Below are 18,917 nucleotides of genomic sequence, written 5' to 3'. Positions count from 1 at the left end.
GCTCATTTTATTTTGTTTGGACAGTTTTTGTATAACTTTGGAACCACTGCCCAAAACAAGACATAAAACGTTGCCATTCCCCAGGAACATCCCTCTTGGCCTATCTGAGCCCATCCACTCCCAGACAAGCAGCCACTCTCTGGTTTCTGTTAGCAATGTGTTTTGCCTGTTCTTAAACTTTACACCAGTGGGGTCATGCGCTCTTTTGGGTCTGGCGTCTTCCCTTCCACTTAATTCTCTTGGGATTCACCCATGTTGCTTTGTGCATCATTAAATATTTGATTTTACTTCTCTATTTCTGAGCAGTATTTTGTTGTATGAATATTTCATGATTTGTTTAGCCATTTTCTTGTTGATGGCTACATGAAGTGTTTCTAGTTTTTGGCTATTCCGAATAAGGCTCCTGTGAATATTCTTGTCCAAGTCTTTGGTGAAGTTTGTTTTTGTTTCCCTTGGATAAGCACCTGGGTGTAGAATTGCCGGGCTAAAGGATACGTGTATAGTTTTCTTTGTAAGATATTGCCGGACAGTTCTCCAAAAGGATTGTACCGTTTTGCATTCCCACCAGTAATCTGTGAATATTTGCTCTGTATCCTCATCAACATTTAGTATTGTCTGACTTTGTAGCTATTGTACTGGGGGCAAAATTAGATCTCTTGGTGATTTTATTTTGCAGTTACTGGATGACTGATGATACTGAGTACTTGTTTATTTTTTTGATTTGCCATTTGTGAAATGTCTGTTCAAATCTCTTTTTCATTTTATATTTTGTTGTCTATTATTGATGTGTGTGATATCTGTGTGTATGTGTTTGTGTGTTTATTCACATAAATATATGTATTTTTTTGTGTCAAACACAATTTTTGAACATTTTCTTCCTGCCTCTGTTTATCCCTTTTCTTAATGGTGTCTTTTGGTGAGCAGAAAGTTTTAATTTTGTTGAAGCCTAAATCATCGTTTAAAAAAACAGGGATTTTCATTTTGTGGCTAAACAATCTTTGCCTAGCCAAAGGCCTTAACAATGCCTGCAGTGTCTAATGTCACAGCACTAGTCTCGTTTCAGAAGCTTTATGCCTTTGACAGAATTCAACATCTATTTATGATAAAATCTCTTGGCAAAGTAGGAATAGATGGGAAGTTCCTTGATCTGATAAAGCTCAGCTAAGAAAAGTCATAGCTAACGTTATATATAATGCTGGAACATGGAAAGCTTTTCCTGTAAGTTCAGGAACAGACGTGGATGTCTCTTCTTGCCATATCTGTTTATTATTGCACTGGGATTAGTAAAGCAAGAAGAAACAATTTCAGGTATAACGATTGGAAAGAAAAACTGTATTTTCACAATGTGATTTGTATGTAAAAAACCCTCCTGAATCTATTTTATAATTTATTTGAAAATAAAACAAACATAAAAGGAAACTTCAGTTGTCTGTGTACACATAATTGAGAGAGGGAATTAAAAGTACATAGAATTACAGTATGGTACAGTACAGTACAGTTTATGGTATTATCAAAAAGTCGTAGGCCGGGTGTGGTGCCTCACGCCTGTAATCCCAGCACTTTGGAAGGGAGGCTGAGGTGGGTGAATCAGTTGAGTTCAGGAGTTTGAGACCAGCCTGACCAACATGGTGAAACCCCATCTGTACTAAAAATACAAAAATTAGGCAAGCGTGGTGGTGGGCAGCTGTAATCCCAGCTACTCGGGAGGCTGAGGCAGGAGAATCTCTTGACCCTGGGTAGGAGAGGTTGCAGTGAGCCAAGATTGCGCTTCTGCAGAGCCTGAGTGACAGAGTGAAACTCTGTCTCAAAAATAAATAATAAATAAATAAAAATAATAAGGAATAAAGTTACTGATAGATGACTGAAAATTGCAAAATTTGCTAAGAGAAATGTAAAAAGAGGTAAATAATTGGATAATATATACCATGGTCATGTATTGAAAAATAAAATACTGCTTGAATGTTTATTTCAAATTATAGTTTGAACACAGTCTCAATGAAAATTCTATATGCTTTTGTGAAAAAAAATGGACTAGCTAGTTTGAAAATTTATGTTTCAAAAAGTCTGAAATACTGAAATAATATTTTAGAAGATCAAAATTTCAAGATTTAAACATCAGTAACCAAGATAGTATGGTATTGGCATAAGGACAGATAAAAAGATTAGAGGGAGAAAATATAAAATACAGAACAGATTCACAACAGACCTTTGATTTTGTAACTGCTGTTTTCTTTTAACAGCATAATGACAAAACTGGCCTTTTTTTTACTGTGGTGATGAGGGAGTTCTCACTTTGTGTATTGAACTGCTGTGCAGTATTTCATTGCAGGGATGTATCACCAATTATTGAACTGGCTCTCAAAGGTTGGGCATTTGCATTGTTTATGTATTTTTACTAGTCAGATCATGCGGCAGTGAACATCATTTGATTCATTTGTAATCGTTTCTGTAGGACAGTTACTAGAGTTGGAATTCCTGGTGTCAAAGGATTTTAATAACCTTAATTATAATGATATTTCCAACAGATATTATAGTATGTATTTCCACTTTACCCTCTAAAATGTTTTATGCCTGGCTGGGTGCAGTGGCTCATGCCTGTAATTCCAGCACTTGGGGAGGCTGAGGTGGGTGGATCACAAGGTCAGGAGTTCGAGACCAGCCTGGCCAATGTGGTGAAACCCTGTCTCTACTGAAAATACAAAAATTAGCTGGGTATGGTGGTGCGTGCCTATAGTCCCAGCTGCTCAGGAGGCTGAGGCAGGAGAATCGCTTGAACCTGGGAGGCGGAGTTTGCAGTGAGCTGAGATCATGCCACCGCACTCCAGCCTGGGCAACAGAGCAAGACTCTGTCTCAACAACAACAAAAAATTTTATGCCCATTTATCCAACAGCAGTGTTATGATACCCCAAAGTCTGTCTGTACTAGGCAGAAATTTATATTAATTTTCATGTATTTATTAATGAAGTTGATTAATTTCATACATTTGTAGATTTTTAAAAACCTTCTAATCTTCTCACATTCCCTAAAACTTTGAGTAGATCTATTATCATTTGAACTTTCTGGTTATTTGAATTATAGTAAAGTAAAAATAGTTTATTAATACATTTCCCTTCATCTTTAGCAAGGAATTAAAAAAACCTATCTATGAATTAAACACTGAAAAAATATATATGTATTTTTTATTATACTTTAAGTTCTAGGGTACATGTGCACAACGTGCAGGTTTGTTACATATGTATACATGTGCCATGTTGGTGTGCTGCATCCATTAACTTGTCATTTACATTAGGGTATATCTCCTAATGCTATCCCTCTCCCATCCGCCCCCTCACCCCCCCACCCCACGACAGGCCCTGGTGAAAACACTGAAAATATTTATGAAGCCATGAATTAGCATTAAGCTTCTAATATATACCAACTGTCTATAATTGCTTCTGTAGTAGGATGAAAAATTTACAAATAATTTTAATCAATTTTTGTGTATTCTAAAGTATGTAAACTTTTTTTTATCATGGAAAAGATTTTAAATGTTTTCATATTAGGATGTTACTTGGTTTTAGATCCCAATTTATAAATAAATAGACTAAGAGTGTAGTAGTCATTATGTTTTTAAAACCAAATGTTTTTGGGAATCTTATTAGGAAATGTAAAAAATATTTTAAAATCTTCATGTGTCCATTGATAGTATTCTTACTGTTCTTCTATATTGTTTATACTCTTTTCTATAAGGATTTTTACAATATTTATTAAAAATTTAAGACTGCTTCCTATTTGAAAAACTTTGTAAAATTTTAATTTTCAGCGTAAGAACTCTAGTTTTAGAAAATCAACTAACATGAATAAAAGTGAGATGCTCTCCAATAACAAATACTATTTCATGCCTTTAAAAAAAAGTTGTAAAATACACATAACATAAAATTCACCTAATCATTTTATTTTATTATTATTTTTTGAGACAAGGTTTCACTGTTGTCGCCCAGGCTGGAGTGCAGTAGCGCAATCTTGGCTCACTGCAACCTCTGCCTCCTGGACTCAAGTGATTCTCCTGCGTCAGCCTCTTGAGTAGCTAGGACTACAGCCATATGCCACCCTACCTGGCTAATTTTTGTATTTTTTCTAGAGGCGGGGTTTCACTATGTTGGCCAGGCTGGTCTCAAATTCCTGAGTTGAAGTGATTCTCAGGCCTTGGCCTCCCAAAGTGCTGGGATTCCAGGTGTGAGCAACCGCACCCGGCCCCTACCTAATAGTTTTAAAGTGCAGTGTTGAGAAAATCGTCACCACTATCTATCAGAGAATATTTTTGGTGTCATGCCTTTTTGAAAACATTTTTTGTGTCTCAGTTTGTCTGTAATGAAAATCTCTTCGATTTTATTGTTTAACCTTCGGGAAGCTAGTGTTTTAACTGTCAAAGTCCTGGTTTCCTCATCCATTAAATAAGATAATACCGCCTCATAGTGTGTGCTGTAGAGGCTAAATTAGATAACGCATTTCACCTGCTTAGAACAACATCTACACTTAGAAAGTGCTTATTAAATGCTCAGCCTTTGCGCTCAGAGAGAGATTTTATCAGGCGCATTTACTGATTAGGAAATGTTTTACAGGCCAGGTGCTCACGCCTATAATCCTAGCACTTTGGGAGGCCAACGGGGATGGATTGCCTGAGCTCAGGAGTTCGAGACCAGCCTGGGCAAACGGTGATATCCCGTCTCTACTAAAATACAAAAAATTAGCTGGGCGAGGTGGTGTGCGCCTGTAATCCCAGCTACTTGGGAGGCTGAGGCAGGAGAATCGCGTGAACCCAGAAGGCAGAGGTTGCAGTGAGCCTAGATTGTGCCATTGCACTGCAGCCTGGGTGACAGGGTGAGACTGTCTCAAAAAAAAAAAAAAAAAAAGAAAAGAAAAAGAAAACGTTTTACAGATATTCATAGACTGATAGATGGAAACCAAATAAAAGTAACCTACTTGTGTATTTCCTTAGCAGTTAAGATTTGAGATATTGTCCTTTCCTGAGCTTATTTGTGCGTGTTTGCATTGTGAATAGGAAGCTGACAAAAGTGTTGAAGAACTACGTGGACGGTGCTGAGAAGCCGGGAGTAAACGAGCAGCTGTACAAAGCCATGAAAGCGCTGGAGTCCATCTTCAAGTTCATCGTGCGCTCCAGGATCCTGTTCAATCAGTGCGTACCTGTCCCCTGCACGGCCTCTCAGAGGACTGGCAGGAGATCCTTCACTTCTTTCCTTCCCCTTCTCTCGGCCCCTTATTCTTTCCTTTCTTCTTCTCCTCTTTTTCCCCTTGCTTTCTAGGCTGAGAGAGCACTAATCGATAGGGATCCTGGGGTGGGCTGCGCACTCTCTCCTTACCCTCCCGGGTCCCTGCTGGTGCTGAGGCGAGAGCCCTGTTCCTCCTCTGAGATGTGTGCCTGTGAGTCCAGCCTTGGCTCCTGAAAGCATTCGCGATGGTGCAGGTGCAGTCCTGGGCATCTACCGAGGGCTCAGAAGCCCTTTTCAGAGTATCTTTATGTGGCACAAAGCCCCAAAAGAACAACAACAACAAAATAGGCCGGGCGCGGTGGCTCACGCCTGTAATCCCAGCACTTTGGGAGGCCGAGGTGGGTGGATCACGAGGTCAGGAGATCGAGACCATCCTGGCCAACATGGCGAAACCCCGTCTCTACTAAAAGATATAAAAAAGTTAGCCGGGTCTGGTGGCGGGCGCCTGTAGTCCCAGCTACTCGGGAGGCTGAGGCAGGAGACTGGTGTGAACCCGGGAGGCGGAGGTTGCCGTGAGCCAAGATCGCACCACTACACTCCAGCCTGGGCGGCAGAGGGAGACTCTGTTTCAAAAACAAAATAAATAAATGAAAACAAAACAACAATGAAAAGGCAAAACCAAGTGAAACTGCCTCACTTGGCCAGACTCTGGGATTTCCTTCTCTTTTCCTCAGTAGAGTGAAGTTTCATTTCGGGAGAAGTCTTCCCACATAGGGTATTTCCATGAGGAAGGATACTCAAGTGCTGTAGCCTAGTGACATTTTTCACACACTGTGTGGATGCACTTATGAGTGATTTTTGAGCTTTAAAGTAAATCGAAGGGTTAAAGAGGAACAAGAAGAATATAAATGTATTTATTACCATTGAACTGTATACTTAAAAATGGTAAAGATGGTGAATTATATCTATGTATATTTTATCTCAGTAAAATAAATTGGGGTATTTGTGACTTGATTATTTTATAGAGAGCCTTAGTATTGTATAGATACAGATGCAGGTTAAGAGCTGTGCTAAAATGAGAACTTTCTAAGTTGGCCCACGCCTCTTCACTGTATGATTCAAAGGATGTGAAAAGCAAGCGTATTGAGGGTGTGGTGTGCAATTTCACTCCCTCTGCTTGGTTTTTTGGGGGATGGCTATTTTGTGGGTGACCTGCCATGAGTGATGTCAGTGGATGTTGATGGTCCTACGTTGTTATTGTTCTTGTTGTGAGTTCCACACACAGATGGGGTTCATTAACCTGTGTCCCTCTGAATTAGCAAATACATTTGCCTTTGAAAAGCGTGATGCCCTAGTAACCGATTAGCGAAAATCAGCGATTGTAAGTGTGGACCCACATCAGTGCCTTCCCATTTCCTCCTCACTGCGTTTTCGTTTGTCTGAAGCAGTCATGTCCAGAAGGACCCAGGAGAAGGGGAAAGAATTCACAATCTGACCATTTGTCTACCATGTTAGAAATAAGGACAGAGCAACAAGTGATTGACTAAGTGTTGACCTATCGAAGTCATAAACAGGGTGGCAACCACCAGTGATGTGAGACTGAAGTGTGTTTGTGTGCACTCTGGGGTGCCCATGGTTAAAACCACAATCCTCGTGCTGCCATTTTTGCATACAAAGATGGCATGTTTGAGGGCATCATGGTTTTATCCTTGACTTAGATATTAAAGATACACCTTTTTATTTTGCTTATTATGGATATGCATGACCTTTGGTGTGGATTGAAGCTTTCCCTCAAGGGTCTAAGTTGTCATTTATTTGCTCATTGTCAGGGTGAAACACAGCATGGTAAGCTGGGTTATGTTTTCTTGTATTTTGATTATGTTTCAGTACAGTTAATTCTATTTCAGTAAAGTTAATTCTATGAAAATGAACTTCCTGGCCCCCTCTGCCTTGCTCTTATATTTTCCCCACTGATTTTAAATCTCTGATGACACTAAACCCAAATCAGTACTAGGATGGGAGGATGAACTTGAAAGATGTTACAGATTTTGTCGTGTTTTATTTGAAAAATGTTAATCTTATGCAGTTTGTGATCAATATGACATTGACTCAGGCATTTGATGATCTGCATATTCTCACCAGATAACACTGCTGACTTTCCCTTTCATTCAGAGGTTTGTAATTCAAACGATCGTGCATTGATAATCATGGTGTTGGCCGGGTGCGGTGGCTCAAGCCTGTAATCCCAGCACTTTGGGAGGCTGAGATGGGTGGATCACAAGGTCAGGAGATCGAGACCATCCTGGCTAACACGGTGAAACCCCATCTCTACTAAAAAATACAAAAAACTAGCCGGGTGTGGTGGCGGCGCCTGTAGTCCCAGCTACTCGGGAGGCTGAGGCAGGAGAATGGTGTGATCCTGGGAGGCGGAGCTTGCAGTGAGTGGAGATCAGGCCACTGTACTCCGGCCCGGGTGGCAGAGCGAGACTCCGTCTCAAAAAAAAAAAAAAAAAAAAGATAATCATAGTGTTTCTACTATTGTAGTAAATGCTATAATGCTGCTTTAGAAAAGATTGAGTTACCCAGGTTGACCAGTAGCAAATTATTTCTCTGCCTCTTTCTTTAATCTCCTTCAATTTCAAACTACAAATGGCACAAAATCTTAGATTCATGGTCCGTAATTTTTTTTTCTTTGATGTCTAATAGTGCTTAGGAATATGATTGGCTGCATGTAATAGAAAAACCCCATTTATGTAACTTAACCATATGGGGTTCACTTTTTTTTTAGTCACATAATGTGCAGCCTGGAGGAAGTGTTCCGAGTTCATGCACTTGCATGAGGACTCTGTCCTGATGTCCTTGGCTCCTTTGATCTCTCTGCCCCACCATCCTTAGTGGGGTCTGTTTATCTCCTAATCCTAAGATGGCTCCTGTCCTTCTCAGCATCAGCTCTGCGTTCCATGTGGAGGAGAGGGGAAGGCAAAGGGGAGACAGCTGTGCCAACTATTCTCCTTCAAAAGAGCTTCCCCATCCCTAGAAAGTATGGTGTGCTTTCATCTTATTGGCCAGAACCATGTCACATGACCACCCTACCCGCAGGAAGCTGGAAAGGATTTTTAGATGGGCTGATTGATGCTTTCTACAAAACCAGAGTGATTTTAGTAAAGAAGTTAGGGAGAAATAGATAATGGATGGGCAGTTAACATTCTCTTCCTCATACCTTCAACCCAGAAGGTCTGTTCTCTGAGAGCTTCCCTAACTCATTCTGGGTTACTAAATCTTACTTAACTAGGCTTTGCAGAGCCTTTCTTCTCCATTAGTTTGGGAGTCAATCTCTGAGACTTCTGTCAATAGTATCTCTTTGGCTTTAAGTTTCTCTTTAGGCCCTAAGTGATCCACTGGCATGGTTTAGTCCTACTAGGCTACATAGAAACTGACTGAAGTACTCAGCTGCCCCTTGTGTTTGGGACAGGAAGTGTTCAGTGCTAAAGTCGTCTGAATGCCTGCATTCTGGTGGTCAGCAGCATGGCACAGACCATGATCCCTCTGCCTGCCTTTGTCCTGGTGTGGACCCAGCAGGAGCCACGCATGGTCCACAAACTGAGTTTCTTTGCTGGGGTAACTTGTTTGTTAGAAGAGTTGAGACTGTCGAGGACACAAAGTGGTCACAAGACAAGTTGTAGCAATTGTTACAACTCAGTGAGGCTCCCTAAGCCTCTGAGGCCATTGTCTGGGCATTCCTGACTTTAGCTGACCAAGTACTGCAGTGATTCTGGAGATCCTGACGATGCTGCTACTGCTCCTGGTCATGAGGATGATGATGATTTGAGACAGGACCTCCCTCTGTCACTCAGAGTGGAGTACTGTGATGCAGTCATAGGTCACTGCAGCCTCAAACCCTTGGGCTCAAGCCATCCTCCTGCCTTAGTCTCCCTAGTAACCAGGACTACAGGCAGGTGCCAGCACATCTGGCTAATTTTTGGTAGGACATGGTCTCTCTGTGTTGCCCAGGCTGGTCTCAAACTCCTGGCCTGAAGCGATCCTCCTGCTGTGGCCTCCCAGAATGCTGGGATTCCAGGCGTGAGCCCCTGTACCCCACTGATTCTGGGGAGGTTGATACTCACGTTCCTTCTCTCCCTCCCTTTTCTTCCCTTCTTCCCTAGCTTCTTCCTTCTCTCCTTTTTTTGTTCTTTCCTCTCTCCATCCCTCCTTTTTTCTCTTCTTTGTCCCTTCCTTCCTTCCATGAATACTTAATGAGCATTTGAGCCCCAAGTGTATCCCAGACTTTCATAGTTTGACTTTATTATTTTTTCTCTGAACATTTCCTGAATGTGGATCCTGGCTGCCTACCCTGATTCCGGAGGGGAGAGAAGGACACAGCGTTCTTTGAGACGTAGAGCACCTAGCTGCGTTGTGCAGAGACAACAAATACTTAAATTTAAATCGGTATTCTGAAATGGCTGAGAAGATATTTCATAGATTTTATGAGGGGAGAAAACCCATGCCCTTAGAATATTGGATGGTAAGGCAGACGTCTTCTAGTAATCCCTCCCCTTCTGTCCTCCTCACCCCAGCTCCCCATCATCCCACCACAGCATGTCAGTTGTTACTTCATCTGTGCTATCACAGGTCTGAATTGTAGATGAAATCGTTTTCCTAGCTGGTGTAGGCTACTTAAAGGAAAAAGAGCCCCACGTCCCACGCAGATGTCTAGAATGTCTGATCCGTGACAATCTCCAAGCGTGTCTCCTGTGTGGTGCTGTCAGAGGTGGGGAAGAAAACAAACTAGGACTCTCATCGTCTTACCTCCAGCATGTGTATTACCTTGAGAGAAAAACAATTGTGCTCACAGCTGGAATTCATGAATGTGTTTTCCTTTTTGCAGTTGGGATAAACTTTGGAGATCTTATTTTTCTTTTGCTTTCAAAATGGTCTGCTGTGTTTTCCTGTAATTCAGTAGCTTTGTTAAATTCCAGGATAATTGACCGTAATTATTCTTCCAAAGAACAAAGAGGTGAAACTTTGGAGATGAAGATACTGAAGCTTATATTGTTAACTTACTATCTTTCTTGCTATGCAGTCTTATATTTTTTGTTTTGTTTAGAAAGCTCATTTTGTTTTGAAATGAGAACAACAGTTTAAAAGCTATGGCCCAAAGACATTTGATTCCTGGGGAACCCACTGAAAGATTCCTGACAGCCAGGGGCACTTCTCCACTGGTTTTTGTTTGTCTGTGTTTTCTGTGTGGGCGGATCGCATTAACTAGAAAGCCAGAAAACAGATATCCTGCATCAGACCTTCAGAATCAAATTACTAAATCTAGTTATTGCCTGCCTCCTCTTCTGGGTTTCTTGCGCTTCGTAGAGTTTTTGCCTGTCATCTGGTGTTAGCTTTATAAATAATTAGTTATTGATCATGAATAAGTTGTACAGACCTTTTTGCTCTCATTCCCTGGGTCACAAAATAGAATGCAGTTAATAGACAAAGATCCTGTCATTCCTTGTTAATGAATACTTATTTAAGTAGAGCAAGGAATGAGCAGATCTTATTCATCTGTTTATTGATATGTTTCTGAGTTGTTTTTTCTCAGAAAAAACAAGTGGCTGTCCCTGGTTTATCTGGGAAAACGAAAAGGGAAGATTCTAGCGACTTTCACAGTGATCTTTTGTTACAGAAAGATGCTTCAAAAGGATCACTGCAAAATGCTATGTTCTAAACATGCTGGTTGGTACAAGATAAACTGTTTTACATTTTTATTCATGAGAGGTTCTGCAGAATTTTTAAAATATTAAAGATTCATTAATCATGCTTTATAGATTTTGAAGCTGTGTTATTGGGGGCATACAGATTTAAAATTGTGATGTCTGTCTTGTGGATTTATTCTTTAATCAATATGAAAAGTTTCTCTTAATCTTCTGGCTAGTATTTGCATGGAATACCTATTTCCATTCTTTCATTTTGGTGCTTTCTGTGTCTTTATACTTACGGTGTGCCTCTTATTAGCAACATATAGTTGTATTTTTCTTTAATCCAGTCTGACATTCTTCTTAATGGAGCATTTCATCCATTGATATGTAGTATAATTAAGTAATATGTTAGATTTATATATATTATTTTTACATTAATTTTCCCTTCCCTGTCTGTATTATACTCCCCTTTTACTCCTTTTTTGCCTTCTTTTATACCAGTTACACTTTTTTTAATCATCCCATTTTCTGATTTCTTAACATATTATTTGGATATTCTTTTACTATTATTTTTAACAATTATCCTAGAGATGGTAACATGCATGTTGGACTTGTTTTAGAGTATTTCAAATGATTACTCTTACCAATCCACTGATAATGCTAGATATGGCCAGAAAAATAGCACACTAGGATTGCCATTTTCTTCTCTTCTGTTTATATTATTATTGTATTTCAATTCTACATATTTTATATTCCATAAGACATTACTGTTATTTTATACAGTTAGTATTCATTTGATGTGTTTTATGTTTGTAATTGTTTTTCATCCTTCAATTTCACTTTTCCTTTGGGATCATTTTCTTTCTGTAACTCCCTTGTATTATTTCTTTTAGTATTGCCCAGTTATGGGGCTCTGTTTGTATGAAAATGATTTATTTCATCTTTGTGTTTGAAAGATATTTTCACTCACTATAGCATTCTAGATTGGAAGCTATTTTCTTCTTCCATATATTATTCTATTGTTTTGATTTTCTTCATTTATGGTAAGTCATTAGCTTTCAGACTTATGGATACATCTTTGAATTTAAATGGTATCGTTTTCTTTCTTGCTGCTTTTAGTTTGTCTCCTTTTCTGTGGTTATTGACAGTCTTACTATGGGTTGCATAGGATTGTTTTTGCTGTTAATTTATCCTGCCTTGCATTTTTGAATTTTTTGATTGATATCTTTGATCAGTTTTGGACGATTGGTGGCCATTGTCTGTTCTAATGTTACTTTTGTCCCATTATCTTCCTCCTTTTCTCTTGGCACTTGAATTACATGTATGTTAGATCTCCTCAATATGCCTGCACATCCCTAGCCCTCTTTTCTGTTTTCTCTTCCTTGGTACTTCTGTTTAGTTATTTTCTGTGGATTGTCTTCCATTTTACTGATTCTGTCTCTTGCTGTGTCTACTCTCTATTTTGTTAATCCATATAATAAATTTTTAATTTTAGAGATTATATTTTGTAGTTTTAGAATTTCCATTTGATTATTTTTAAATAGATTCATTTCTCTACTAAAAGTTTTCTCTTACCTTCTATTTGTCATATTTTTATCTTATTTTCCCTGTTCTCAAATATGATGATTATAGTTGTTTTGATGTTCTAGGAAACCGTAATATCTAGATTATCTGCGGGACTGTTTCTGCTCTCTTTTTCCTCTTTCACTTGGACTGTGGTCTGGTTTTCTGCTAAGGTTAATAATTTTTGTTTGAAGTCAAGACCTTTTGTATGTAAAACTGTAGAAACTTCAGATGATGTGATCTTCTTCCAGAGATAATTCATCCTGCCTTCTTCTAGACAAAGTGGGTCTGACCATGTTATTTTAATCAGAGACTGCTTAGTTTCAAGGCTACATTGTACCCTTAGTATGCCTCTGTCTCCATTTACTATACCTCTGGCTTTCTAGGATCCTTTCATCTGAGAGTCAGCTCTGTTACCTGGGGACTCTCTCCCTGGCTTTTTCCAAACTCTAGTCATTTTCTCTGATGACTGATACAAATTCCACTTTGCTTTATAGAGGTTTTCATTTTGGTTTTTAGTCTTCTACCCCATACAGTTCTAGGAATTACAGATGTCCTGAGGGGCAAAATGATTGCAGCTTGATGCCTCCGAGGGTTGCACCAGTCTACCAGGTGTTCTCCATGTCACCTGCAAGCAGAAGTTCATGACTCACATCATTTTAATTGTTTGGTACATCTCTTAAACAAATGCCATTTGAAAACCCTTATTTACAAAACAGATCCACTAGGTTGCAATTTCCCATTTTACACAGAATTTATTGCTTTACAGTGGAATCCATTTAAATATCAGACTACCTCTAGGGTAATTAATTATCACGTAGTTTACAAAACTTTCCATTGTACACAAGTTTTCAGGTATCGTATATTTTTAATTAGGCAGCAAACTAGTATTAATAAACTCTGCATTAGTAAAACATCTGAGTCACAGTATTTTAAAATGCAAATGTGTTGCTTTTTAGTAACACAGCAACTTGAAGTAACTGCTAACAAATAATTTACAGATGAGACTTATTTTCAATTAGTAACATATATTAGCATACATGTAACCAATGCACAACTTCCTTATTACCTATTTATTGAATATGTCCCACCTCTTGAATACTTTTCAGTTACCACTGATGTTGAAATGAATACATTTGTATAGCACTGTTACTCTGAAATAAAAAGTAAAGCAACTCTTGTAATATCGTGTTAAAGGATTAGAAGATCCTGGTAAATTGAGTGTGTTGTTGATTTTCAATTTGTGACATAATGGGTTTAAAAACACTGGTAGTGGCTGCCTGGCGGCTCACACCTGTAATCCTAGCACTTTGGGAGGCCAAGGTGAGTGGATCACCTGAGGTCAGGAGTTCAAGACCATCCTGGCCAACATGGTGAAACTTTGTCCCTACTAAAATACAAAAGTTAGCTGGGCATAGTGGCGGGTACCTCTAAGCCCACCTACTTGGGAGGTTGAGGCATGAGAATTGCTTGAACCCAGGAGGCGGAGATTGCAGTGAGCCGAGATTGTGCCATTGCACTCCAGCCTGGGTGACAAGAGTAAGACTCCGTCACAAAAATAAATAAATAAATAAATAAAATAAAAATAAAGACACTGGTAGAAAACACAACAGCATCTTAATAGTGTAATTTTTGTGGGGTAGAAATAAAGCTGAATTTCCCCATCCTCTTTCCCTCCTTCTCTTCCTTGGCCCTTTCCTCCCTCCCTTTCTATATATTTTCTGTGTTTTTCAGATTTATAAGATGTAGTATGTTACAATGAAAAGGCAGTGAGTGGTAGCATTAAGAGTCAGCCTCTGTATGTGGAGGCATGCCACCTTGGCTGAGTGGTCTGCATGAGTCTCGCTGCCAAGTCACCTTCCTTGCTTCATGGATGTTGAGGATGTGGTCTCTCATTCTAACTTGTCACCCAAGGGATTCCCTTCATGGCTATAGACAGGGATTCAAAAAATGTTGAGGTGTTTCTGCCAGGCCCCCACAGTTTGTGTGTTTCTTTGCAGACTGTATGAAAACAAGGGAGAGGCCGACTTTGTGGAATCTTTGCTGCAGCTCTTCAGGTCCATCAATGACATGATGAGCAGCATGTCAGACCAGACCGTCCGGGTGAAGGTGAGTGCCGGCCACCGCCAAGGCAGGCTTCTCTTTCTTTTCTTCTTTCATTATCGTTTTTGGAGGTAGGTATTTTGATTACAGTTAATAAACTTGCCCCAAATACTATAGTTGTTAATGTCAGAGATCTCAATTTGATTTCAAGAGCTGTGCTTTTTTTTTTTTCCTTCCTTTCTTTCTTTCTTTCTTTCTTTCTTTCTTTCTTTCTTTCTTTCTTTCTTTCTTTCTTTTTCTTTCTTCCTTTCTTCCTTTCTTCCTTTCTTCCTTTCTTTCCTTTCTTTCCTTTCTTTCCTTTCTTTCCTTTCTTTCCTTTCCTTTCTTTCCTTTCTTTCCTTTCTTTCCTTTTCCTTTCTTCTTTCTTTCGTTTTTTGTTTCTGATGGAGCCCCACTCTGTTGCCCAGGCTGGAGTGCAGTGGCGTGATCTTGGCTCACTCCAACCTCCGCCTCCCAGGTTCAAACAATTATTCTGTCTCAGCCTCCTGAATTGCTGGGAGTACAAGTGCATACCACCACGCACAGCTAATTTTTTTTTATTTTTAGTAGAGACGAGGTTTCACCATATTGCTCAGGCTGATCTCCAACTCCTGACCTCAGGTGATCCACCTGCCTCTGTCTCCCAAAGTGCTGGGATTACAGGCGTGAGCACCGTGCACGGCCTTTTTTTTTCTTTTATTTGTAGTTGACACATAATAATTTTACATGTTTATGGGATACATGCTGATAATAGAGGTATACGGTGTGATCAAATTAGGGTAATTAGCATAGCATCACCTTGAACGTTTTTCATTTCTTTGTGCTGTGAACATTCAGAATCCTTTCTACTAGCTTTTTGAACATATACACTAAATTATTGTTGACCTTCTTCACTCTACATTGCTACAGAACACTGGACTTTATTCTTCTTATCTAGCTGTAGCTTTGTATCAAAGTGCACTTGTAGATGAAGGGCTTCGCCTGTGGCTGAGTGAAGGGGCTGTGGGCCCTACCAAGCCTGAACTAGAGGGAAAGGCCCCGAAGCCTGTTTTGTAGTGAACATAATCACGCTCCATGTGCAGTGAAATCCTTTCTTCCTCCTCCCCAGGTGCTTTTAAATATTTTCATTGCTTCTCTCTCTGCTCTTTGGAAAGAGTGATTCTGAATTTACTTTATTTAAATTTGGGGGAATTGATGAGAATCATGTTTTACACCTGATTTCTCAGGGTGTCCATGCCCCGGAAATGGTGGTGAATCTTCATGCTTCAGCGGATCTTTGCCTGTGCATGAGGGCGAGCCTTCCAGTGCCCTGTTCTTCTGTTCTTCTTCCCTCTTTTGATGCCCTGATCTCACCGTGTGGTCCTTTGGAAGAAAGATGCCTTCCCCTCATGAGGCCTGAGTGTTCTTTAGGATGCTCACTGGTGCGGAAGTGCCTGGGAGGCCCGTGGAGCAGCTGCAGGACCCCCACACTCTAGGTTATTCCAGTGATGGCAGTTTTCACTGGGCTGACTTATTGCAGAAAGAGCTGTGCAACTTGCAATTTGCTGCCTGCACTAATTCCTTCAAAGAACAAGAACCTTCCAAATGATTAACTTACATCTTTCACTCGACTGATCGTGGTAGACGCTTCTGTTCTTCCTCTTTTAATGTTCGTTTAATGTATAATTTTAGAAGGCATTCTTACGGCTAGTGTCTTAAAAGTATTTTGGTCAAGTCATTTCCCAGCCTTAAAGCTTTGCCGTATGCCCTGGAACAAAGATGTATGTGTGCTGAGACGTGGCTTATGGTTGCTGTGGCCAAGGAAACCAGCATAAGCAGACATGAATCGAGTCGGAGCCTACCTTTCATCTCAGAGGTGGTGCAGCTGTTCGGTGGAGCCATTTGGACTTTTTACTATGATTTCTTGATTTTTTTTTTTTACGTGAATTTACTATAAAAATTGGTGATTTATACAGAAAGAAATATATGTGGTGCATACATTAAAATTTTAGGTTATTTTGGCAACTTGATATTGCCCAAAGCCATCTTATTGTCCCAAGGTTAAAATTAGCAATGTGTATGGTACATTTACTACTGAATTCAGTGGCATTTTAGAAAAACAGACGTGCGTAGTATAAGAATAGATAAAAATGACAGGAAGTTTTGAGCCCAGCAGTAATTTTAGATTGCTAAATATATTCTTACATTATTAAATTTGATTGGGCTTGATTTGTGTCTGCCTCCCTCCCTTGAAGTCAGATTACTTAGTGACTAGGGACTGGGAAGACCTTGCTTCAGTGGGTGTTTTATTATAAGACACAAGCAAATTGAGTGACGTGTGTGCATCGATGCAAACCTTACATCTGCAAGACAGATGCGTTTTATTAGATATGTCGCCTCCCTTCTGCTAATTTGGATCATATTATTTCACAATAGGTGCTTTCTCGATGACGTTGGAAATTTAAAAGATTCCCATCGTGGGAGCCTGGCTTTTGTGGTGTTTTAACTCTTTCAGTTTTGCTGTGTCTAAATGGAAGGAAATAACCTTGTGAACCATCTTACATAGACAAAGTATATTTTCAGACTGTGACATTTAAAGGTTAAAGATTGTTTCCCCAAGCATGGCCCATGTTGGTACCAAAGGGTTGGTGCCTTCCCCGTTCAAGTGATTCTCCTGCCTCATCCTCCCAGTAGCTGGGATTACAGGCACCCACCACCATGCCCGGCTAATTTTTTTGAGTTTTTAGTAAAGAAGGGCCCCATCCCCTTCTTGGTACCAAACCCGCCACTGGTATCCACTTTGCAGATTAGAGTCAGCCACGGGATTTGACAAGTCAGTGAAGGGGGAGGGCAGGAGGAACTTCGATGTCATTTACTGCAGGGTAAGCGTGGTCTCCAGCTAGAATTTTAAACAGGACTGTTGTCATTGATTTAGTGACAACATTTTTCCAAGGTCATTTAAGTGAGAAAACACAAATGGAGGATGCTTGGGCAAGTTTTTATGTTAAGTCAAATGTCCAGGAAGCTCCTGGAGTGTGTGGACGCTGCCTCCCTTCACTCCCCTGCCCAGCGGCCACCTCTCGTTACCCCCGCTCCTCAGGCACCTGCATGCCCAGATGTTTCAGTGCCGCCTCACCGTCCCTCAGTTAATGGCCCTCAGCCTCGGGGCTGCAGCCAAATGCTTTTTGAAAACATACTGCCGTGGCCAAATAACATGAAATTCCCCATTTCTAAGTGTCCCGTTCAGTGGCATTAAGTACAGTCACATTGTTGTGCAACCATCATCACCATCCTCCTTTAGAATTTTTTCATCTTTCCAAACTGAATGAAACTCCAGCCCTGTCAAACACCAACTCCCCTCAGTCCCTGGCAGCCACTGTCCTACTTTCTGGGTCTAAGAATTTAATGGCTCTGGGAACCTCGTGGAAGTGGACTCATACCGCATTTGTCCTTTTGTGTCTGGCTTTTGTTTGTTTGTTTTGTTTTGTTTTGTTTTGAGACGGAGACTGGCTCAGTCGCCCAGGCTGGAGTGAAACGGCGTAGTCTTGGCTCACAGCAACCTCCACCTTCCCGGTTCAAGTGATTCTCCTGCCTCCCAGCAGCTGGGATTACGGGGACCCACCACCATGCCTGGCTAATTTTTTTGTATTTTTAGTAGAGACGGGGTTTCGCCATGTTAGCCAGGCTGGTCTTGATCTCCTGACCTCGTGATCTACCCATCTTGGCCTCCCAAAGCTAGGATTACAGGCGTGAGCCACTATGTCCAGCCGTGTTTGGCTTCTTTTACATGGCATAATGTCTGCAAGGTTCTACCAGGTCGTAGCATGTGTCAGAATCTTCTTCCTTTTTAAGGTTGTCATGTTGCTGTGTGTCTTGTCCACGTTTTGCCCGTGCACTCGTCCCTGGATAGAGGCTCGGCCTGTTCCCACCTAATGGTGGTGGTGGTTCATGCTGCTGGGAACTTGGGTGTACAGGTGCCTCTTGAAGACCCTGCTGCCAGTGCTCCAGAAGTGGAATTGCTGTTTCCCGTGGTAATTATGCTTGAATTTTTCAAAGAATCATCCTGTTTTCCCCAGCACCCCACCATTCTACTGAAACCTCATTTGAAATTCCATATTGACTTTCCCTTAGCAGTCTTTCTGCAGCTCCTCGAGCTCCAGCCCGCACACCACCTACCTTGAGTGAATGATGCCGCTCTGACTGCCGCACTGAAAAGACCTGGGGTCGGAGGTGGAGGTTGCAGTGAGCCGAGATCGCGCCATTGCACTCCAGCCTGGGCAACAAGAGCAAAACTCAGTCTCAAAAAAAAAAAAAAAATAGAAAAGAAAAAAGAAAAGCCTTGGGGTCTCAGCATCACCTCTTTCTGTCTGTTTCCCTCTGAAGAGGAGAGGCCTC

General features: G+C 40.6%; 1 protein-coding gene across 4 annotated transcripts in view; it reads left to right on the top strand.

Annotated features, from left to right (window-relative positions):
- The window catches only part of DOCK1 (dedicator of cytokinesis 1), a 542,700-nt gene that overhangs the window by 138,450 nt on the left and 385,333 nt on the right, over window positions 1-18,917 (top strand). For all 4 annotated transcript variants that reach the window (XM_017944437.3, XM_017944438.2, XM_017944436.3 and 1 more), the window contains exons 22-23: window positions 5,043-5,177; window positions 14,462-14,570. In XM_017944437.3, coding sequence (XP_017799926.1) covers window positions 5,043-5,177; window positions 14,462-14,570 — 244 coding nt within the window. The remainder of the gene's footprint in view (window positions 1-5,042; window positions 5,178-14,461; window positions 14,571-18,917) is intronic.

This window comes from Papio anubis, chromosome 11 (genome assembly GCF_008728515.1).
Source record: "Papio anubis isolate 15944 chromosome 11, Panubis1.0, whole genome shotgun sequence".
NCBI classification, from domain to species: domain Eukaryota; kingdom Metazoa; phylum Chordata; class Mammalia; order Primates; family Cercopithecidae; genus Papio; species Papio anubis.
Note: the sequence above shows the minus strand (reverse complement) of the source record. Positions and strands in the feature narration are given on the sequence as shown.